Genomic DNA, 18,436 nt, shown 5'->3' with positions numbered 1-18,436 from the left:
TGCCTTCAACACCCTCCACCATCCCAGAGACACTCACCTCACTTGGCCAATTTAGTGAAGAGGCTCCTCGGACACTATCTGGTGCACACCCCATTGCTCATCTGGTACAGCAGGTGGTGGTAGGAATACCCGAGGGGACGGACGTCAGAGGCCTGGCTGACGCCAGGAACTAGCTGCCATCCAGATGGGTTTTGGGCTTCTGGAACGGACAGTCCCATCGATTGTGGATATGCAATCGCAGAACCACGGACTACATGAGGGATTGTCAGAGGAGTCTAACCGTGTGCAAGAGCAGGAGGTGTTGCAAACCATGCGTGCCACCCAGGCCAACACCACACGGATGGCGTCAGTGGTGGAGGTATTGGGAGTGATAGTTTTGGCTGTGGGTCAGCATGTCCAAGGCCTGGGGCATTCTGTACATTCTGAGGCCCAGGACAGGGCTGCCGACCCACAGGCAACCATGTGCGAGAGCCACCTGGAGATCGCAGTGGTGCTTCTGAGCATGGCCCAGTCACAGCAGGCCATAGCTGGGAACGCCGGTGGCATTGTCCAGGTGCAGGCCAACATGGCACAGACAAAGGGGAGTTGGCCCATTCCCAGAGGGAGATAGCGCAGTCACTGGCTGATGTGACACCAACCCAGTCCCAGACGGAGGTGGTCCATTCCCTGTGCTCCATGGCCGTGAGCTGGCAGAACCTGGCTGAGACCAGCGAGGGCCTCCAGGACTAGCAGCGCCAGATGCCGGGGGAGGCTCAGGGGATAACTTCCCTCATACCCCCATTCCTTGGAGTAGCTAGGGGGCCATCGGGCACCCCGAGGGAGGAGGTGGTGATGGGGCCTGTGCCAGTGACTCCTGCAGTGGAGGTGCCGGAACACCGCAGCACCTGGGACTCACCCCCCCCCCCCCTCCCCTCCCCTAGCCTCCTTCTGTCCCTGGCGCATCTGGTGGGCAGCGGGCAGAACTGGGCGGCATCACGCCACTGGGACACCAAAGCAGCAGCTGGGCCCATCCAGGCTCGGATGCCCCAGAAGACGCCCATCAATGGGGACCCAGGTCACAAGGCAAGGATCACAGCAGGCCACCTCCACTCCTGCTGTACCATCTGGGGACCCACCTAGATATAGCGTTAGGGCCCATAAGACAAGAAAAATAGACACCAGTTAAGTTGGCATGGGTCTAGGGCACAGTTTAGTTATAGGGGCTCGGGCACAAACCTGTATATATTGGTTCACAATAAACACCTGTTATCATTGTTACAATCTGCCTCAGTGCTCTTGTCTGCTGGGTGTGAGGGGTGGGCTGGTCTGGACTGGCCAGAGGGGAGGTGAATGGGCGGACCCATGCTACCCACCTTCCCCGCACTCCCTGCCCCCTGACCGTCCCCACCACCGCCACCCTAGGGATGCGATGCGACCGTGTGATGGAATGGCTAGCTCGCATGCAGGGATCACCCAGGAAGACAGTGGAAAGTGCTAATGTGGGCAGGAGTCAGATGTCGTCATACGATGCGGAGCACCAGAGCTCATCACAGAGTGGATTGTCTTCATCCTCCATCCCATGGACCAGGCCTGGTGTTACTGCCAACCCAGGACCCCCAGCTCGTAGTGCGGTAGGTACGTATAACGGAGGGGGCTGCAGGTGGGGTGTGGCTGGGGTGGGGTATATGAGGGAGTGAGGTGTTGGGATCAGGTGTCTGTGCCCCTGGCCAATGCCCCCCACCCCCTCTATCCCCCCATCCCAGTCGGTGAACCTGGAGGCGATCAGAGCGGGCAGACCACAGTGGATAACCTCTGTCACCCAGGAGCCAACCCCCCAGCCGGGGGGACTTCTCGGACATGTCAGAAATTGTCAAGTGTGCCAGGGTGAAGGAGATGTGCACACTGCCTGGCTATCAGGTGCAGACATGCATGATGCTCAACTGATGGTCACTTATCAGCTGCATGTTCATCGAGTGGAACCCTTTTGGGTTAGTGTAGAGCGGTCTGTCATCTGCAGTTGCTCGTAGGGGGACATGCATCCTGTCAATCACGCCCTGGACCCGAGGCATCCTGGCAATGGTGGCAAACCCCACTGCCCTGGAATCCTGCTGGGCTCAGTCCACATTTAATTAGATGTATCGGTCCGCCTGGGCACATAAGGCCTCTGTGATGGCATGGTCGCCCCTGTGCACCGAGGTCTGCACCCGGACAGATCCCGACTTGGCACATGGAAGGACCCCGTCGTGTAGATGTTCAGGGTGACCATCGCCTTGACGGCCATCGAGGCTCATTTCAATATGTCCATGCCGGATGCTGCCGAGCCCTGGGAACTAACAGCCTCGCCTGGGAGACCTTGCCAGGGCGGCGTGTAGCACTGGTCCACAAAAAAGCAAAACGCCACCTGGGGGTCTCCCAGGCTACTCAAGGCACCTGGGTGGTTGTGCTCTGGGCAGGGTGGTACGCTGACACTCCCACAGGCCCCCAGGCTCTTTGGCACTGCTAGCTCGACACCTTGGCACTGCCATCTAGGACCCGAAGAGGTAAGTGGGTGAGGCCAGAGACTCTGGTGGGATCAGTGGCGAGGGGGGGGCGGAGAACGCCAAAGGATCGGGGTCTTATTTTAAAATGGGGTCCTTCAAGTTGTCTTTTTTCATGGGCAAGCTCAACTTGCCAGTGCAGGAAATGAGGTCAGTACGGCTTCGGCCGTTCCCAACCGAAGCCTAAAAAACCCGCAGAGTCCTGTTAGATAGCGGGCCTGTTCTCGGTGCTGCATTATATCATGCCAACATCTTTGTTTGTGTCAAATATGAAGAACTCAATCTAATTGGGAAATGATTTGTAATGAATGAATTTTGACGAGGGTTATTTTGCTAATGTTAGTGTAAAGCCAAGGCATAGATTTATGGGTTACATATTAGTGTAGCTGAACTAAATGCACATTTACAAATGCACATTATGTCCTATTTGAGTCATTTCAGGTCTGTTTTAAATTTAAAAACATCATGCCAAACCATTTTATAGAAAATATGCAATGAGGGATTAACAATGCCACAGGGAGCTATAAACAAAAGAAACATGGTCTAAAGGGGCTGATCAGAGCTTGAGAAGCTGAGGAAATATATGGGAAAGTATTTTTTTGGCAAAAAAATTAAAAATGTTTATTGTGCAACTTTTAAGGCAGATTGAAAAAATATACAAAATCCTTTCATTTGTTTCCAAGGGAAGCTATATTAGTTAATAGCGTTAACAACATTATACGTACCAATTTATCAATCACATGTTTGATGGTCTTGTACCAATCATGTATACTATCATCGTCCGACTGGAGAAGAAATTCATTCCCTGTGACGGTTGTGAGCTGTGAAAAGAAAAAAAAAGTCGGTGTGTAATTTTGTTTAATGCTGTGAACAACACAGGAAAAGCATAGCAATCTAATGGGTCAGCACTTAGTTCATTACAATCCCAGATCAACATTAATTGACAACAACATAGGAATTGCTCGATGAAAAACGACTGAGGTCCATATAATCTTCTTTCTCTTGGTAGTCATATGATACAATGATAATAGGAGACCAATCAGTGCCTCTCCACTGGTCCACCCTGAATTATTTATTACGTGCACATCTGCCCAAAGCTGAGGGGAAAGTTTCATTAAACCAGATGCTGTAATTCACTTTTCTGGCCTTAAAGGGTAAAAAAAACAAATAATTAAGAAGACAGAAAAGGAAACCTACAAATGCTGGAAATCTGAATTCTGACTAAAGGTTTTCAAGCAAAAGGTTAACTCTTTCATTTCTCATTTGCCTTGTTGACGAGAGCTGCTTGTTACTGTTGATGCAAAGTGAAAAAAATGGGGTGCTTACTGATGAGAACTATGGTAGATGTTGGAATAACGGAAGAAAGGCCAGGTTAATTACAACTCATCTATAAAACTAAAAATCATATTACACAGACAGACCTCCCTGAGGTATCGTCTATGGAAAATATACAGGGTGGTTAAGCTGGAACATGAGTGCAGGAGAAATATCTTTTCATGTCTATTCCATAATGGGAGCTATTTGAAATGTTATTTCTCATGGGAAAACAGATAGCGGTTTGTGGCCAATCAGGAATGAAGGTGGGATATTGGCACAATGGTAGGGGTAATAATAATAATAATCGCTTGTCACAAGTAGGCTTCAATGAAGTTACAGTGAAAAGCCCCTAGTCGCCACATTTCGGCACCTGTTCGGGGAGGCCGGTACGGGAATTGAACCTGCGTTGCTGGCCTTGTTCTGCATTACAAGCCAGCTGTTTAGCCCACTGTTTAGCGCCATGAGGCAGCAGTGCTAACCATTGCACGACTGTTCCGCCCTCTTTCAAACTTAAATATTTTATCTATCACTCCAGGTGATGCCAATAATTTAACAAATGGAATGACTATGGGGACTAACTTACATTTCTTACCAGATTTTGTAGCATAATAGCAATGCTTTAGCCGAGAAATATAAAGGCACACAGGCAAATGAGGAGTAAGAAAGTGATTGAGGACAGGTTAGGGATAGTGGAAGGCAGAGTTTGTGGAGGATTGGATGGCAGAAGGAAATTTCAGAGGAGAGAAGGGAAACGCCATGGAGGGATTTGAACATGACAATGAGAATTTTAATTTCTAGGCATTGTTGGGCCAGGAATCAGTGTGCACAAAGGTGATGGGTGAACTACAACTAATACAGGATACTTGCAGCAAACTATTAGAACAGTCAAGTCTAGAGGTGACAAAAGCGTGCATGGAGGTTTCAGCAGCAGATCAACAGAAGTAGGGGCAGAGGCAGTCAATGTTACAGAAGTAGGCCAGCCTTCGAGAAGGGGGGTGGGGGGGGGGGGGGGGGGGGGTAGGGGTTGTTGCTTAGTTTGCGGTCAATTTAGTTCAACCTGAGACTGCAGCTATGGAGGAAAATGGAACTGGTGGAGAGAGACTGATATTTGGTTTTTGTTCCTCCCAGTGTTCATGCTGCAGAATTGAGGCCAGCACGGTGGTGCAGTGGGTTAGCCTTGTTGCCTCATGGCGCCGAGGTCCCAGGTTCAATCCCAGCTCTGGGTCACTGTCCGTGTGGTGTTTGCACATTCTCCCCGTGTTTGCGTGAGTTTCGCCTCCACAACCCAAAGATGTGCCGGCTAGGTGGATTGGCATGCTAAATTGCCCCATAATTGGAAAAAATAAATTGGGTACTCTAAATTTATTTTTAAAAACCAAAATGTTGCGGAATTGTGTCTTTTCCTGAACTGTCGACCTGACGGGTGATTAACACCACAGCGACAGTTGAGAGGCGTGGTGAAGTATAAATGGGTATCATCAGTGCACATGTGGATCCCAATGCCATGCCTTCAGGTGATGTCGCCAAGGGGCAACGTTTAGATAGGAAACGGGAGGAATCCAATGAAAGCTTCTTGGGGTGCTTGAGGTAAACATGCAAGATAGAGAAAATAAATCATTGCAAGATATTCTCTGCATACCTATGATTGGAGGGGGTAAGAGTGGAAACCAGTGAGGGCAGTCCCACTCAGCTGCACAATGGAAGGGAAGTGCTGAAGGAATATAATGGGCAAACATGTTAAAATCTGCAGAGAAGTCAGGAAGGATAAGGAGGAATGGGGCACCATGGTCGCAGACACAGTGAACGTCATTGGTAGTTTCCATTAGAGCCATGTCAGCACTGTGGTGTGGGCAGAAACATGATTGGCTGGCTCAGTTGCAGGCTGGTTTAGCATGGTGGGCTAAACAGCTGGTTTGTAATGCAGACCGAGCCAGCAGCGCGGGTTCAATTCTCGTACCGGTTGCGCCGGAATGTGGCGACTAGGGGCTTTTCCAGGAACTTCATTGAAGCCTACTTGTAACAATAAGCGATTATTATTAGTATTAAATAATCTCCGATTTGGGAAGAAATCATTTTACATACTGTAAAATTAATCATTGAACGTTCACTGTTATTGCATTTTGCGTTGCTTTTTTGGGCACAGAACTCAATGTCTTTATCAGTTTCAAAAATTATTGCACAAGCATGTTTATTTTGGAGTCCAGCCTTGTACAGTATAACCCTACAGTTAAATTGTTCAGCAAACAATGTAGTATTTATATTATTATAGCGTAATGAAACTTTCTAACTTCTGTAGATTCTACGATGATGGTGGAACTTTTGGGTGGCCTTTAAATGAATGTGTGTGTGAACAGCTGATCATATAAGGAGTGTACAAAAATTCAAATGTTGTGATTGATGTTATTCTGAAGAATATTTTTATCTATGGTAGAATGTGCTGATCTGGTGGAACAGTACCTTCACTCATTAAGTCAATGTGATAGTTTTCAGCATATTTTTGCCTACTTGGTTCCTCATTCGTATCTAGGTTACCCTCTTCAGATCTTGTGAGAGTCAATCATTACCACCTTGGTGACTTGAAAGACACTTATTTCTGTGATGGAAGAAGGATCCCACCTCTCCCACAGGCCAGTTTTGTTTAACCTTTAAAATACCTTCAAGAGGAAGGTATAGTGGAACGGATCAATATAAACCACTATCTGCCAACTCAAGACTGGTCGCAGAATAGAACATAGAACAGTACAGCACAGAACAGGCCCTTCGGCCCTCAATGTTGTGCCGAGCCATGATCACCCTACTCAAACCCACGTATCCACCCTATACCTGTAACCCAACAACCCCCCCCTTAACCTTACTTTTATTAGGACACTACGGGCAATTTAGCATGGCCAATCCACCTAACCCGCACATCTTTGGACTGTGGGAGGAAACCGGAGCACCCGGAGGAAACCCACGCACACAGGGGGAGGACGTGCAGACTCCACACAGACAGTGACCCAGCCGGGAATCGAACCTGGGACCCTGGAGCTGTGAAGCATTTATGCTAACCACCATGCTGCCCTGCTGCCCTATTGAACAATTGCCCAATTGCCCTGTTGAACAAATTCCCTATTTTTGGGGGCCACGCCATTGTCAGGGATGAATGCCATACAATTATTGTGTTAACAGCCTGTGATGTATCATTAAGAACTTGGAAGTACACTGCCGCCCGTACTCAAAGTCATTCACGGATCTGGTCACTCTGGTAGGTGAGCGATTCAACCCTCGCCCATGTCATTTTCCAGCAGTACCATTTTAATATGGTTGAGTGAACCCCTGGGGAGTCCAGAACAGAATTTCTGCCTCTCGAGGAATTCTGTGGATATGATGCCACCCTTTCCAAGATGCTGCGGGAGAGACCTGTCTGAGGTGTCCGTATTGTGGATCCTGAAACGCAACCGAGGTATTTCCGTGCTCGCTCGGTTCCTTACTTGCTTTTGGCTAAGGTGGACATAGAGCTCAATTGCCTCAAAGGCTCGGTGATGTTTGTGGATTGGGCAGCGCCGGGCGTCCCTGTCTTGAGGCTCAATGGCACCGTACGCTTTTGCGGCAACTATAAAATGACCGTGAACAGGGCCTCCAAGCTGGACCGTTATCACATGCCGAGGATCGAGGGCCTTTACACCAATCTCTGCAGTGGACACTCGTTCACTAAGATCGTACCTCCAGTTGGTGCTGGGTCCGGAGTCTCAGAAGTCTGTGATGGTAAACACACCCCAGGAGCTGTACGAATATGACAGGTTGCCGGTAGGTGTATCACGGTCTGCACCAATTTCCAGTGTGCAATGGAAAACATATTGCGGGGCTGACCACATGTGGCAGTTTCTTTGAATGGCTGGACATAAAAACCCCAGCCTGGGAGTCAGACGGGTGCGGGAGTCCCTTTGGGGAGATGTGTATGTAATTTCACTCTTTGTTCATTTAACCTTTCGTTTCCTTATGCCCCTGTGTGGCCGCTTCCTCAAATCTAACAAATACTGCATATTAATCTGAATTAAGATGCAACGTGTTAAAAATGGTTCAGAGAATGACTAATATCAGGAATTGGTGTGTTGCTTTATGAGGAAAGGTCGGACAGATGAGGTTTGTATCCACTAGAGTGGCAGCTTGATCTTGCAGGGTGGTGGAGGGGAAGGAGTGCGTCCCATTGAGACGCCGGCCTGACGATCGGCGGGCACCGATCACGGGCCAGTCCCCTCCCGAGCACGGTCGTGGTGCTCATTCCCCTCTCCGCTTCCACAAGCCACAAAACAGCTGTCGGCGCCATGTTCACGCCGGCAGCAACCAGGTGTGGTTGTTGCCAGCGTGAACCGGTCGGGAACGGCAGGCTGCTCGGCCCATATGGGCCGGAGAATCGCGGGCCACCGTGAAAAACGCGACACGCCATTTTGGGGGGTGGGAGAATCGCGGGGGGTGCCAGAGCGGCCCTCCCACGATTCTCCCACCCGGCGTGGGAGCGGAGAATTGCGCCCCATATGTTCGTATTTAATATCCAAATGATTCACCAGTAGATTTATGGATCAAGGCTATTTCTGGAACAGGTTAGTAAGGAACGAGATCATGAGTACCTTATGGGGATGGATCCGGGTGAAAGTTTTTTTCTTGCAGACAATGAAATAGTATGGATGCCTATGAAAGACGGGGAGTGAGGTTGGGCAGCACGGTAGCATTGTGGATAGCACAATCGCTTCACAGCTCCAGGATCCCAGGTTCGATTCCGGCTTGGGTCACTGTCTGTGCAGAGTCTGCACATCCTCCCCGTGTGTGCGTGGGTTTCCTCCAGGTGCTCCGGTTTCCTCCCACAGTCCAAAGATGTGCAGGTTAGGTGGATTGGCCATGATAAATTGCCCTTAGTGTCCAAAATTGCCCTTAGTGTTGGGTGGGGTTACTGGGTTATGGGGATAGGGTGGAGTTGTTGACCTTGGGTAGGGTGCTCTTTCCAAGAGCCGGTGCAGACTCGATGGGCTGAATGGCCTCCTTCTGCATTGTAAATTCTATAAATGAGAGGTATATAAAATAAATGATAATTTTGTTGGAAGCTTATTTTGTGTCAGTGTAATTGCAAAATCAATATAATATATTGAACTGCATATTATGGAAAAGGGTGTTGAGTTCAAACTATATAAAAATAAGGTGAAAGCAAATAACTGCGGATGTTGGAATCTAAAAGAAAAATGGAAAAAAGCTGGACAATCTCAGCAGGTCTGTCAGCATCTGTGGAGAGAGAAGGGAGATAACGTTTCGAGTTTTATGGGGCAGCACGGTAGCATGGTGGTTAGCATAAATGCTTCACAGCTCCAGGGTCCCAGGTTCGATTCCCGGCTGGGTCACTGTCTGTGCCGAGTCTGCACGTCCTCCCCGTGTGTGCGTGGGTTTCCTCCGGGTGCTCCGGTTTCCTCCCACAGTCCAAAGATGTGCGGGTTAGGTGGATTGGCCATGCTAAATTGCCCGTAGTGTCCTAAAAAGTAAGGTTAAGGGGGGGGGTTGTTGGGTTACGGGTATAGGGTGGATACGTGGGTTTGAGTAGGGTGATCATTGCTCGGCACAACATCGAGGGCCGAAGGGCCTGTTCTGTGCTGTACTGTTCTATGTTCTATGAGTCTGGTGACTCTTTGTCAAAGCTCACCCAGACTCAAAATGTTAGCTCCTTTCTCTCTGCACAGATGCTGTCAGACCTGCTGAGATTGTCCAGTATATTTTTTGTGCAAACATCTAATAAAACTGGTATCAAACACTGCTCCACCCTAATACATTGCTGCATGTCACTTCTCCAATGATCTCCAAAACTCCACAAAAGTGGAACAAGGTGCAAACTGATGCAGAAGCTCATAGCTGACAAGATTTTAAAAGGAACATATTGCTGCAAGTTATACCCACTAGTCAAAAAAATGCAGGCGAGCATAATAATTAAAAGGAAACACAGTATTTTCAGCCAAAATGTAAAAATAAGTGTTGGAGATATGCTTCTGTATAGTTCCCTTGTAAACTATAATACTGCACAGATTGTGAAGATTGACACTGAATCTGGTTCTATCATTCATTATTGCCATGTCACTCAGCTTCTTGGCTCACTCAAGCTCAATCTGTGACATGTTTGTGATTATCATACTCATTTAGTAACTATATGGCATATGGAACACAAATACTATTTAGCTGCTTAGGGGTTGGGTCATTCGCTTCTAAAATACCACCAAACTGGAATAATTTAATGCTCGCATTACACTTACATAGGGCTCCAAAAAACAGGCAAAAACATTTATCCCCTCGGTCTTTTAACTATTTTACATTCCCTGAGCCCTTGAAATACAGAAAAAAGCCTACATCTGAATATGAATCACAGATTGTGTTTAAAGACTTGGTTCATGAGCTGCACCTAAGCAACGGGTAGTAGGTTTAATAAGCAATGAAAACCAAAACAAAATCAGAACCATTTTTTGGCCCCAGAACATTTATGGGCTACAATTATCACTGCTAATTCATGAAAGCATAAAAATGAGTGCAATTTCAATGTTCGTTTTTGCATTGGAAGTATGATGAAGACCAGTGTACCTTAACTGACAGAAACAAAAAACTGGAAGCCTTCTATCTCATTAGATTACTAATGCCATCATTTTAAAAGGGATTGGATGATGCAAGTTTCAAAGATCAAAAGCTTCAACTTACACAAGTTTGGGCAGGGTCATTTGTGACATACTTTGATTTTAATTTTACATAATATTGATATACTTCAATCAAAACATCTAAGGGATATCATTTCTGTTGCGCATTAGAACTAACATTCATACGAAAAGTAATTTTGTCTGCGAAAAGTAACGGAGTTCAAGAACATTTTTGCCTGTACGCTCCTAGTAGTAAATTTCCTAATACATGTTAACATGCAAATCTAGTATTAGCGCATCCGCGAATTGTTAACTGCTTAAGTTGCAATCTATGTGGGGCATGCAAATTAACTCTGCTCATTCTCTTGAATTACTTCTTCTTGTTTCACAGAGTCACGGAATTATTACAGCACAGGAGGAGGTAATTCAGCCCAGTGTGTCTACGCCAGCTCTCCAGATGAGCGTTTCAAGCAGTGCCATTCTCCCGCCTAGTCCCCGTGAACCTGCACATTCTTTCTTATCGGATAACAATCCAATTCTGTCTTGAACGCCTTGACTCAATCTGCCACCACCACAATCTCAGGGCACTGTGTTCCAGATCTTAAGCACTCGGCAAGTGAAAAAAGTCCCCCCTCACATCTACATTGGGCAGGGGTTCATAGCCTTGTCACGGTGGGGCCTGGAAATGTGGTGAGCTATTTAAAAGCCCATTGACTTTGGCGGAATCGGAAAATCCCACCAATGGCAGTGATGAGTGGCAGGGAGGGAGGCCCACCATTGGCTGGTGGCAGAATATTCTAGTTCCACTGCTGTCAACGGGATTTACCATTGTTCACACCCACGGTGGTGGTGGTGGGAGTGGGGGGGGGACTGGTCGGAGTCGGCAGGACTGGAAGATCCAACTGCGGGAATGGCCAAAAAAATCTCGCCCAAACTGCCTGACACAGGAGTTTCTGATCAAGTGCTTTATTCTGCCATGCATTGCATTCATCATAAACAAAACAAGTATACAGCACAACCTGGTTAGGTACTATTCCCATAAAAAGGGCAATATTGTTCAGGCACTTGTTGTAGCTTCAGATGGTACGCTTCCCTTCATCAACAGAAGGTGCTGCTGGTGATTGGGAAATTAGAGGGAAGAAAATATAACAATCAATGCTCAAATTGCACTAAAAATTACATTGCCAGTAAGGTGGTAACCTTGTTCTTCGCCAATGGCCTTAGTTAAAGTAAGATTGCAGGATATTTCATCAATAGGTATCATCTCATCAAATACTAGTTCAAAACTGTGGGTGCAGTGTAACCACAGATGGATGAGTTAAAGGAACCAAGATAAAGGTTTGACTCTACAACATTCACTGATGGAGGAAATCAAATTTTATATTCATGAGTTTACATCTACGCACAGGCTTCAGTTCACCAGTTTCCAAACGCCGTTCAAAGTGTTCTGTTGGTACATTGCCACTCATGGGCCCTCCTGTGCCACTCATTTTGAGGGGGCGGAGCATCCAAAAAACGGCACCGTCCCTGATTTCGGCATAAAAACGGATTCTCCGGCCAATCGCTGAATGTGATTCCAGCGTCAGCAATCAGAGAATCCCACCCCCTTAAAAACGGCGTAATCACTGTGTATGCCTCACGTCACCTGAGGCCCTCCTCCATGTGCATGCGCGGCCACGGACCCAGCCATTCTCTGACAGTATCTGTCGGTAAAGCTAGCCCCCCACCGGGCGGAGACCAGACCCTTCCTCCGGACATGGCTGCAAATTCGGAGAATCCAGCCCGAAGTGTTGATGCTGGGGCAGGATTCATAGATTTCCACGACGGCAAAACTGGTGCCGGATCTGGACTGATTTAGCGCCCATGGAGGGGCTAGCACCAGCGCCACATGGAACACAATCGATTACCATGAGAAACGGTGCGTGATTCGCTGGGTCCATGATTGACACTCAGGAGGCTGACAAGCTGCAATCTGATATACACATTACACTCCCCACACACACTCATCCCAGCTAACAAGATGGCACTGGATGCACTGGTGCTCCCATCTCGCTGGGGCCAGAGGGCACCTAGAGGGGGTGCCCTAGAAGGACACCCATAAAACCTGTGGCACTAAGTTCACAGTAGTCAGTCAGCAGCGTGTGCAGCTGCATGGCTGCCTTGCAGGCTGCGGCTGCCCCTCCACCCCAACCCCACAGCCCACCACCTGCCCCCTCCCTCCCCTACTACTCCCCCCAGCCCTGGCAGAAGCCTTCTAGCCAGCGATTCAATTGTCAGCACACAACAGCAATGTTGGACAGCAGCCAGGGCGCCTGTTTCATGATTTTTAATAGCACAAGAGAACCTCGCCATCGGGAATTCACCCCAGTGGAGCTGGAGCATCGCGGAGGCCCTGGAGAATACCGGGTCAGGCCCGCTAATGATATGCCAATGGTGTTTACTGTACATGCATTCTGGAATGCATTGATACCACTGTCGAGGCACCGGAGAATTGCGATTTGGTGTGAAACCGGCACCCACCATGATTTTGGCGTCCAAACCGATTCTCCGCGTTTCCCGATTCCGGCATCAACCGACAGAGAATCCCGCCCAGGGTTCTTTCACATCGGCAAGGAAAACCTCCATATTTTTGCTGACTATTTATTTTCCATTTCTTCTTTGTACAGAGGTTAGATTAATTTATCTCCACACTGACTTCATGTTTAAACATTAAGGAAAAATTACTTTCGAGGCTGGAAAAGCCACAACCTTGACCCACCCTTTTGCGATCAATATCATGCTTCTTTGGTGGGATTACTAGACTGAGCTGTGTTAGTGTTCAAACTGTTCTCTCCATTATTGTGTTGTAGCCATGCTGAATTGCTGCCACTTCTAGGTTAAGAAGTTATGCAAACTCTCCAGCACCCGCCAGTATTGGACCCTGAGGCATTTGAATTTATGATCATTTTCATTGTTCCTTTGGATTGTTCTTCAAGTTCACCCCAAAATTATCTACGCATAATCGTAGCATCTGTTCCTCGTGATTTGGTCCAGTGTTTCAAATGTGCCCTTGACATGGACCAAAATACAGATGTTTACAAGCAAAATAATTTACTGCCAGGATTTTAAAGGCAGTTTACTTTAACAAGCACAATTACTGCAGTAGAAATCATTTGCTATCAATATCTTTTTTCTTTCATTTTGCCTAATCACCCTTCTGGGATCAACAGAATGTTTATTTGGTGGGCTCACTGGAATTTGCTGTGTTAGTGTCCAAACTGTTCCCTCCATTACTGTATTGTAACAATGCTCAATTTCTGCAATAGGCAAGGAAGCTATGCAACGGCTCTAGCACCCTCTAGTAATGGGCACTGCAACATTTTAATTTGCTGCCATTTTTGTTGTTCCTTTAGATATTTTGTCAGGTTATGCCTATGAAAAATACCTTGCACTCCACCTGCTGTGAAAAATGTACTTGTAAAGAACTGACACTATTACAGTGCCTTACATTACCTCAGGAAGTTCCCATATGCTATGCAGCCAATTAAGGACTTATGAAACAAAACGGCCAATCTCTTCACACATCTTCTCTACTGAGTAGTACAACACTCATATGCTTCACCTGATGCCTGTGTCTATGCATTTATATTGTGTATTTACGCATGCCCTATTTTTTTTCATGTATGGAGCGATCTGTCTGGACTGTACGCAGAACAATACTTTTCATGGTATGTCGGTACGCGTGACAATGAATAAAATTCAAATTCAAATCTGCACAGAGCAAGGTTCCATGGTAGGGCTTATTAGCTCAGGTAGTTAGAATTTAATGCTTAATAACTCCGACAGCGTGGGTTCATTCCCCATACTGGGTGAGGTAGTTCTTGGGCAACAGCTCTTCAATTCCATTTCAATCTTTTACATTAATTTGAGAGGCAGATGTGACATTGGAACATAGGTATTAGGAGTAGAAATAGGCAATTCAGCCCTTCGAGCCTGCTCCGCCATTCAATCAGATCGTGGCTGCACCTTTCCTGGTCTGAAATCCACCTCGTTGCCTGTTCCCCACATACTATTAACCCATTTTTAAAATCAGAAATATATTGATCTCCTTCTTGAAACCATTTAATGACTGAGATTCCACCGCACAATGAGGCAGCGGGTTCCACACATTCACCACCCTCTGCGAGAAGTAGTTCCTCCTCATCTCAGTTCTAAATCTACCACCTCTCAACCTATATCTGTGACCTCTCATTCTGGTTTGTGCTACAAGGGGGAACATTTAGTCTGCATTTACTTTATCAATCCCTTTTAGTATCTTACATACCTCGACCAGATCTCCTCTCATCCTTCTATACTTGAGCGAGTGAGTATAAGACCAAACTGTGTAATCTCTACTCATAGGTGAATCCTTTCTCAACTAAGGACACCTCAGTTTAACATCTCATCCTGAAGAGAGAATCCACAGCAGTGCAGTATTCTGTCAGTACTGCACTGGACTGCAAGCTTAAATAATGTGCTCAAGTCTCTTCAAGTGGTGTTTGAACCCAAGACCGTCTGAGAGATGAGCCAAGTATTCTGGATTGCAAACAGGAAGTAGGGCTCATGATCGGAAAGCTGAGTAATGCCATTTTGCCTCACCCAATTCCTTCTTCGGGAATAGATGAATCCCATCTTATTGGGGTGGGACAATTTGTCAATACTGATTCATGGAACTTGCACGCTTAGATTTATGCTGAGAGCTCAACTTCTGATGCCTCTGAACCACATACTGCTTTGCCTAATCTGTGGAGTTGCAATTTTTATGAGACTTTTTACAGAAGTTGCACAAATTATTATTGTTTCATTTTCATGTTTGAGAAAAGCAAAGATGGTTGTTCCTCTCATTAGTAATGTTCACATGAACAGTTCCACAAATACCTCCAAAGCAAATAACTTGACATAATGGGCATGATTGAACAGCCACACTGCGCACAGAAAGCAGTGCACCACAGCGCAGCATGGCCGATTAAAGCTGGGAAACCCTGGGCGGAATTCTCTGATCCTGAGGCTAAGTGTTGACGCTGTCAGAAACGCCGTCGCATTTCCCAACGGCGTCAACATTGCCTCAGCATCAGCAATTCTTGCCCCTACAGGGGGCCAGCACATCACTGCAGCAGCCCACGCCACTCCAGCTGCTGATCCCAAAGTCAACTGGGTGCCGCGGGATCCGTGCATGTGCAGTGGCACCAGCGCCAATGCACGCATGCGCAGTGACACCAGCACCAACGCACGCATGCGCAGTGGCAACCTTCTCCGCGCCGGCCCCGACGCAACATGGCATAGGGCTACAGGGGCTGGCGCGGATGAAAAAAGGCCCCCAGCCTGAGAGGCAGGTCCGCAGATCGGTGGGCCCCGATCGCAGCCAGGCCACAACGGAGGCCCCCCCTCAGGATCGGACCTCCCTCCCCCCCACAGGCCGCCCCCGGATCCTTCCACACTGAGGTCCTGCCGGCTAGGAGCAGGTTAGAACAGCGCCGGCGGGACTCGGGTTTTTTGTTACAACCGCTCAGCCCATCCCGGGCCGAGAATGGGCGGGGGGACCGCATAGAGCGGAGAATCGCGTCCCGGCGTTGGGGCGGCATGGCACGATTCGCGCCGGCCGCGGCAATTCTCCAGCCCGGCCCCGGGCTGAGAGAATCCTGCCCCCTGCTCCCAGGATCTACCCGATTCACAACGCCCCACAAAATCTAACGCGATCTTGTGCGACGTTGCGATGTAAACCCTCCCCCATTGTGGGCGGGATCACTTTTTGGCAAATGTACATGTTAGAGCGAAACAGCTAGACTCACCGTAAAATGCAATTTCCCGAGGTCCCGAGGCATTGGGGTTTATCCCCTTCGACTCGGAGACCTCAGGCAAGCACCGTTCAGTTCTGTCTCCACAAACGGGGACCAGACGGAATGGCACTCGTGGGGGTCTCCCAGGAGACTGGAGGTCCCCAGGTGCATGCCCTTTAGGTAGGGTGCTGGCTCTGCAGGTTGTTCGCAGTCACCCTAGCACTGCAGGCCTGACACGCTGGCAGTGCCACCTTGGTGCCACCCTGGTACTGCCAAGTTGCCCAGGTGGCACTGCCAGCTTGCAGAGGCATTGTCACGGCATGGTGGTGATCGGGCCAGAGATACCCTGCATGGTTGTTGGGAGGGTACAGGGGCGGCTGGGCCCATAGTACCTGGAGCTTTGGGAGGATCAGGTGTCACTTTGTTGCTTCAGAGGTCGGGACTCCATTTAAAAATGGTGTCCCGATCTCTCGCTATACTGAAGAGTTCCGGCGAGCTGAGCTCCTCAGTGCACAAAATGGGACTGTGGGTGGCTTCGACCGTGCATTCCCCGCTGAGGCCCCCTATTTACCCGCTGAGGCCCCCTATTTAGCCCGGGTGCCGTTTTATAGCATTGTGTTTCTTGGCGCTGTGGGCACTGGGAAACACATGGCTAAACGTACTCGCTATGGGAAGTTGCTCCCATTTAATTAAATCCCGCTCAACATCTCATGCTAAGTAGCGAGTCTTATAAAGTTACTTCACAAACTCTAACATGGAACTTTTCTTCGTGTTTTCTGTATTGTACTGCGGATGTTATTTTGGGCAATTATTGATTTGGCAAATTTGTTATTTGCAAAGTAATTGTCTTTTTCTCTTTGAGCTGTTGTTTATTAACTTGACAGTGTATCATCTAACAAATTTAAGGTTCATATCTGTACTACTAGACATGAAAGCGAATAAAATAGCCATTTTGGTGAATGGGGTCAAAGTTAGAATGCCTGTGCTGCGTCGCTCCATTGTGAGATAATTAATTCCACTTATTTTCTTCATCTCTAGCTTGGAAAGTCCTTGATGGAGGGTTCAGAAAAAAGCAACCATGAAATAGGACTAAAAAGCCTGTTCGGTACAGACTTAAATTCTAGATGCAGACACTGGGAGAATGTAAGGAAGTGAGGAGATGCCTTATATTTCCACCGAACTACACCTGCCTGACAGCAGAAAGGGGCTGAATTAAGCCAAGCATAAATGTAATTATTAACACAGAACACCTCAGGGATTGTATCATTTCAGTTGTGCCTGATATTCCGCTCCCTTGCACTGTTGAGTTTTAGCAACTCTTACCAGCCAGTTCCCCAATGACAATTAACAGAAAAGTACAGGAAAAATGAACATAAATGAATAAAAGAAATGCAAGATGTTAAACATAATACTAATTTGTTATAACACTTTTTTAACAGAGTGTTAATGAGAAGACTTCTTTTTTTCAAATAATGTCAAAATCATACCCTTTAAAACAACAAAATTATCATCTATTTAATTTTACTATTTAAGCAATGAATACCGATGACATTATTATGGGAGGAGGGAAGTGACTCAGAGGAGTTACTGTCCCCTGATACTGTGAAGTAACTGAACTAGCACACCAAGCTGTTTTAACTTTAATTGTATATAGTGCTTCAACTTCCTCCAACTGTCAAACTCAGTAACTCCTCCGGGCCAGTTGTGTTGGGATCACTAACACTATTTAAACAAAAGCATTCATAAAGAAATCAACTGGGGGAAAAATGCTTCATGTTGACTCTTTATGACTGTTTGATGTTGACAAGAGCACACTGATGGTAAGACTCATTCTTATATATTTTTAAAGAGAAAACTATAATTGATGTGCAGTAATGGGCAAAAGGGGTTTCAACTCCCAGAAAGGAATCCAAATGGAAGCATTGCAATTGACAGACTGAGTCACATAAATGTACATGAGCTCAGGATAAGAAAAAAAAGAAACTAGATTCTCGTGGGATTGATAATTCTGGAATAAACAAGAATTAATGATATCATCCAACATGCTGATACTGCATGGACTGAAAGCTCAGAAGCCCTGTTAAAAAAGCCAGGTTTTGGCCATAGTTGAGATTCAACATAAGAATGTCTGTCCCCAGCTGTTGCATGTTGGAGGGTTTACAGCTTCTGA

At 47.2% G+C, this 18,436-nt stretch overlaps 1 protein-coding gene across 3 annotated transcripts in view; it reads right to left on the bottom strand.

The window, feature by feature from the left end:
* Positions 1-18,436, bottom strand: part of LOC119962096 (rho GTPase-activating protein 15-like) — a 992,501-nt gene that overhangs the window by 430,416 nt on the left and 543,649 nt on the right. For all 3 annotated transcript variants that reach the window (XM_038789949.1, XM_038789950.1, XM_038789951.1), the window contains one exon: positions 3,242-3,337. In XM_038789949.1, the coding sequence (XP_038645877.1) occupies positions 3,242-3,337 (96 nt within the window). The remainder of the gene's footprint in view (positions 1-3,241; positions 3,338-18,436) is intronic.

Source organism: Scyliorhinus canicula, chromosome 2, assembly GCF_902713615.1.
Source record: "Scyliorhinus canicula chromosome 2, sScyCan1.1, whole genome shotgun sequence".
In the NCBI taxonomy this organism is placed as follows: domain Eukaryota; kingdom Metazoa; phylum Chordata; class Chondrichthyes; order Carcharhiniformes; family Scyliorhinidae; genus Scyliorhinus; species Scyliorhinus canicula.
The sequence above is the reverse complement of the archived record's forward strand: the minus strand, read 5'-3'. Positions and strand labels throughout refer to the sequence as shown.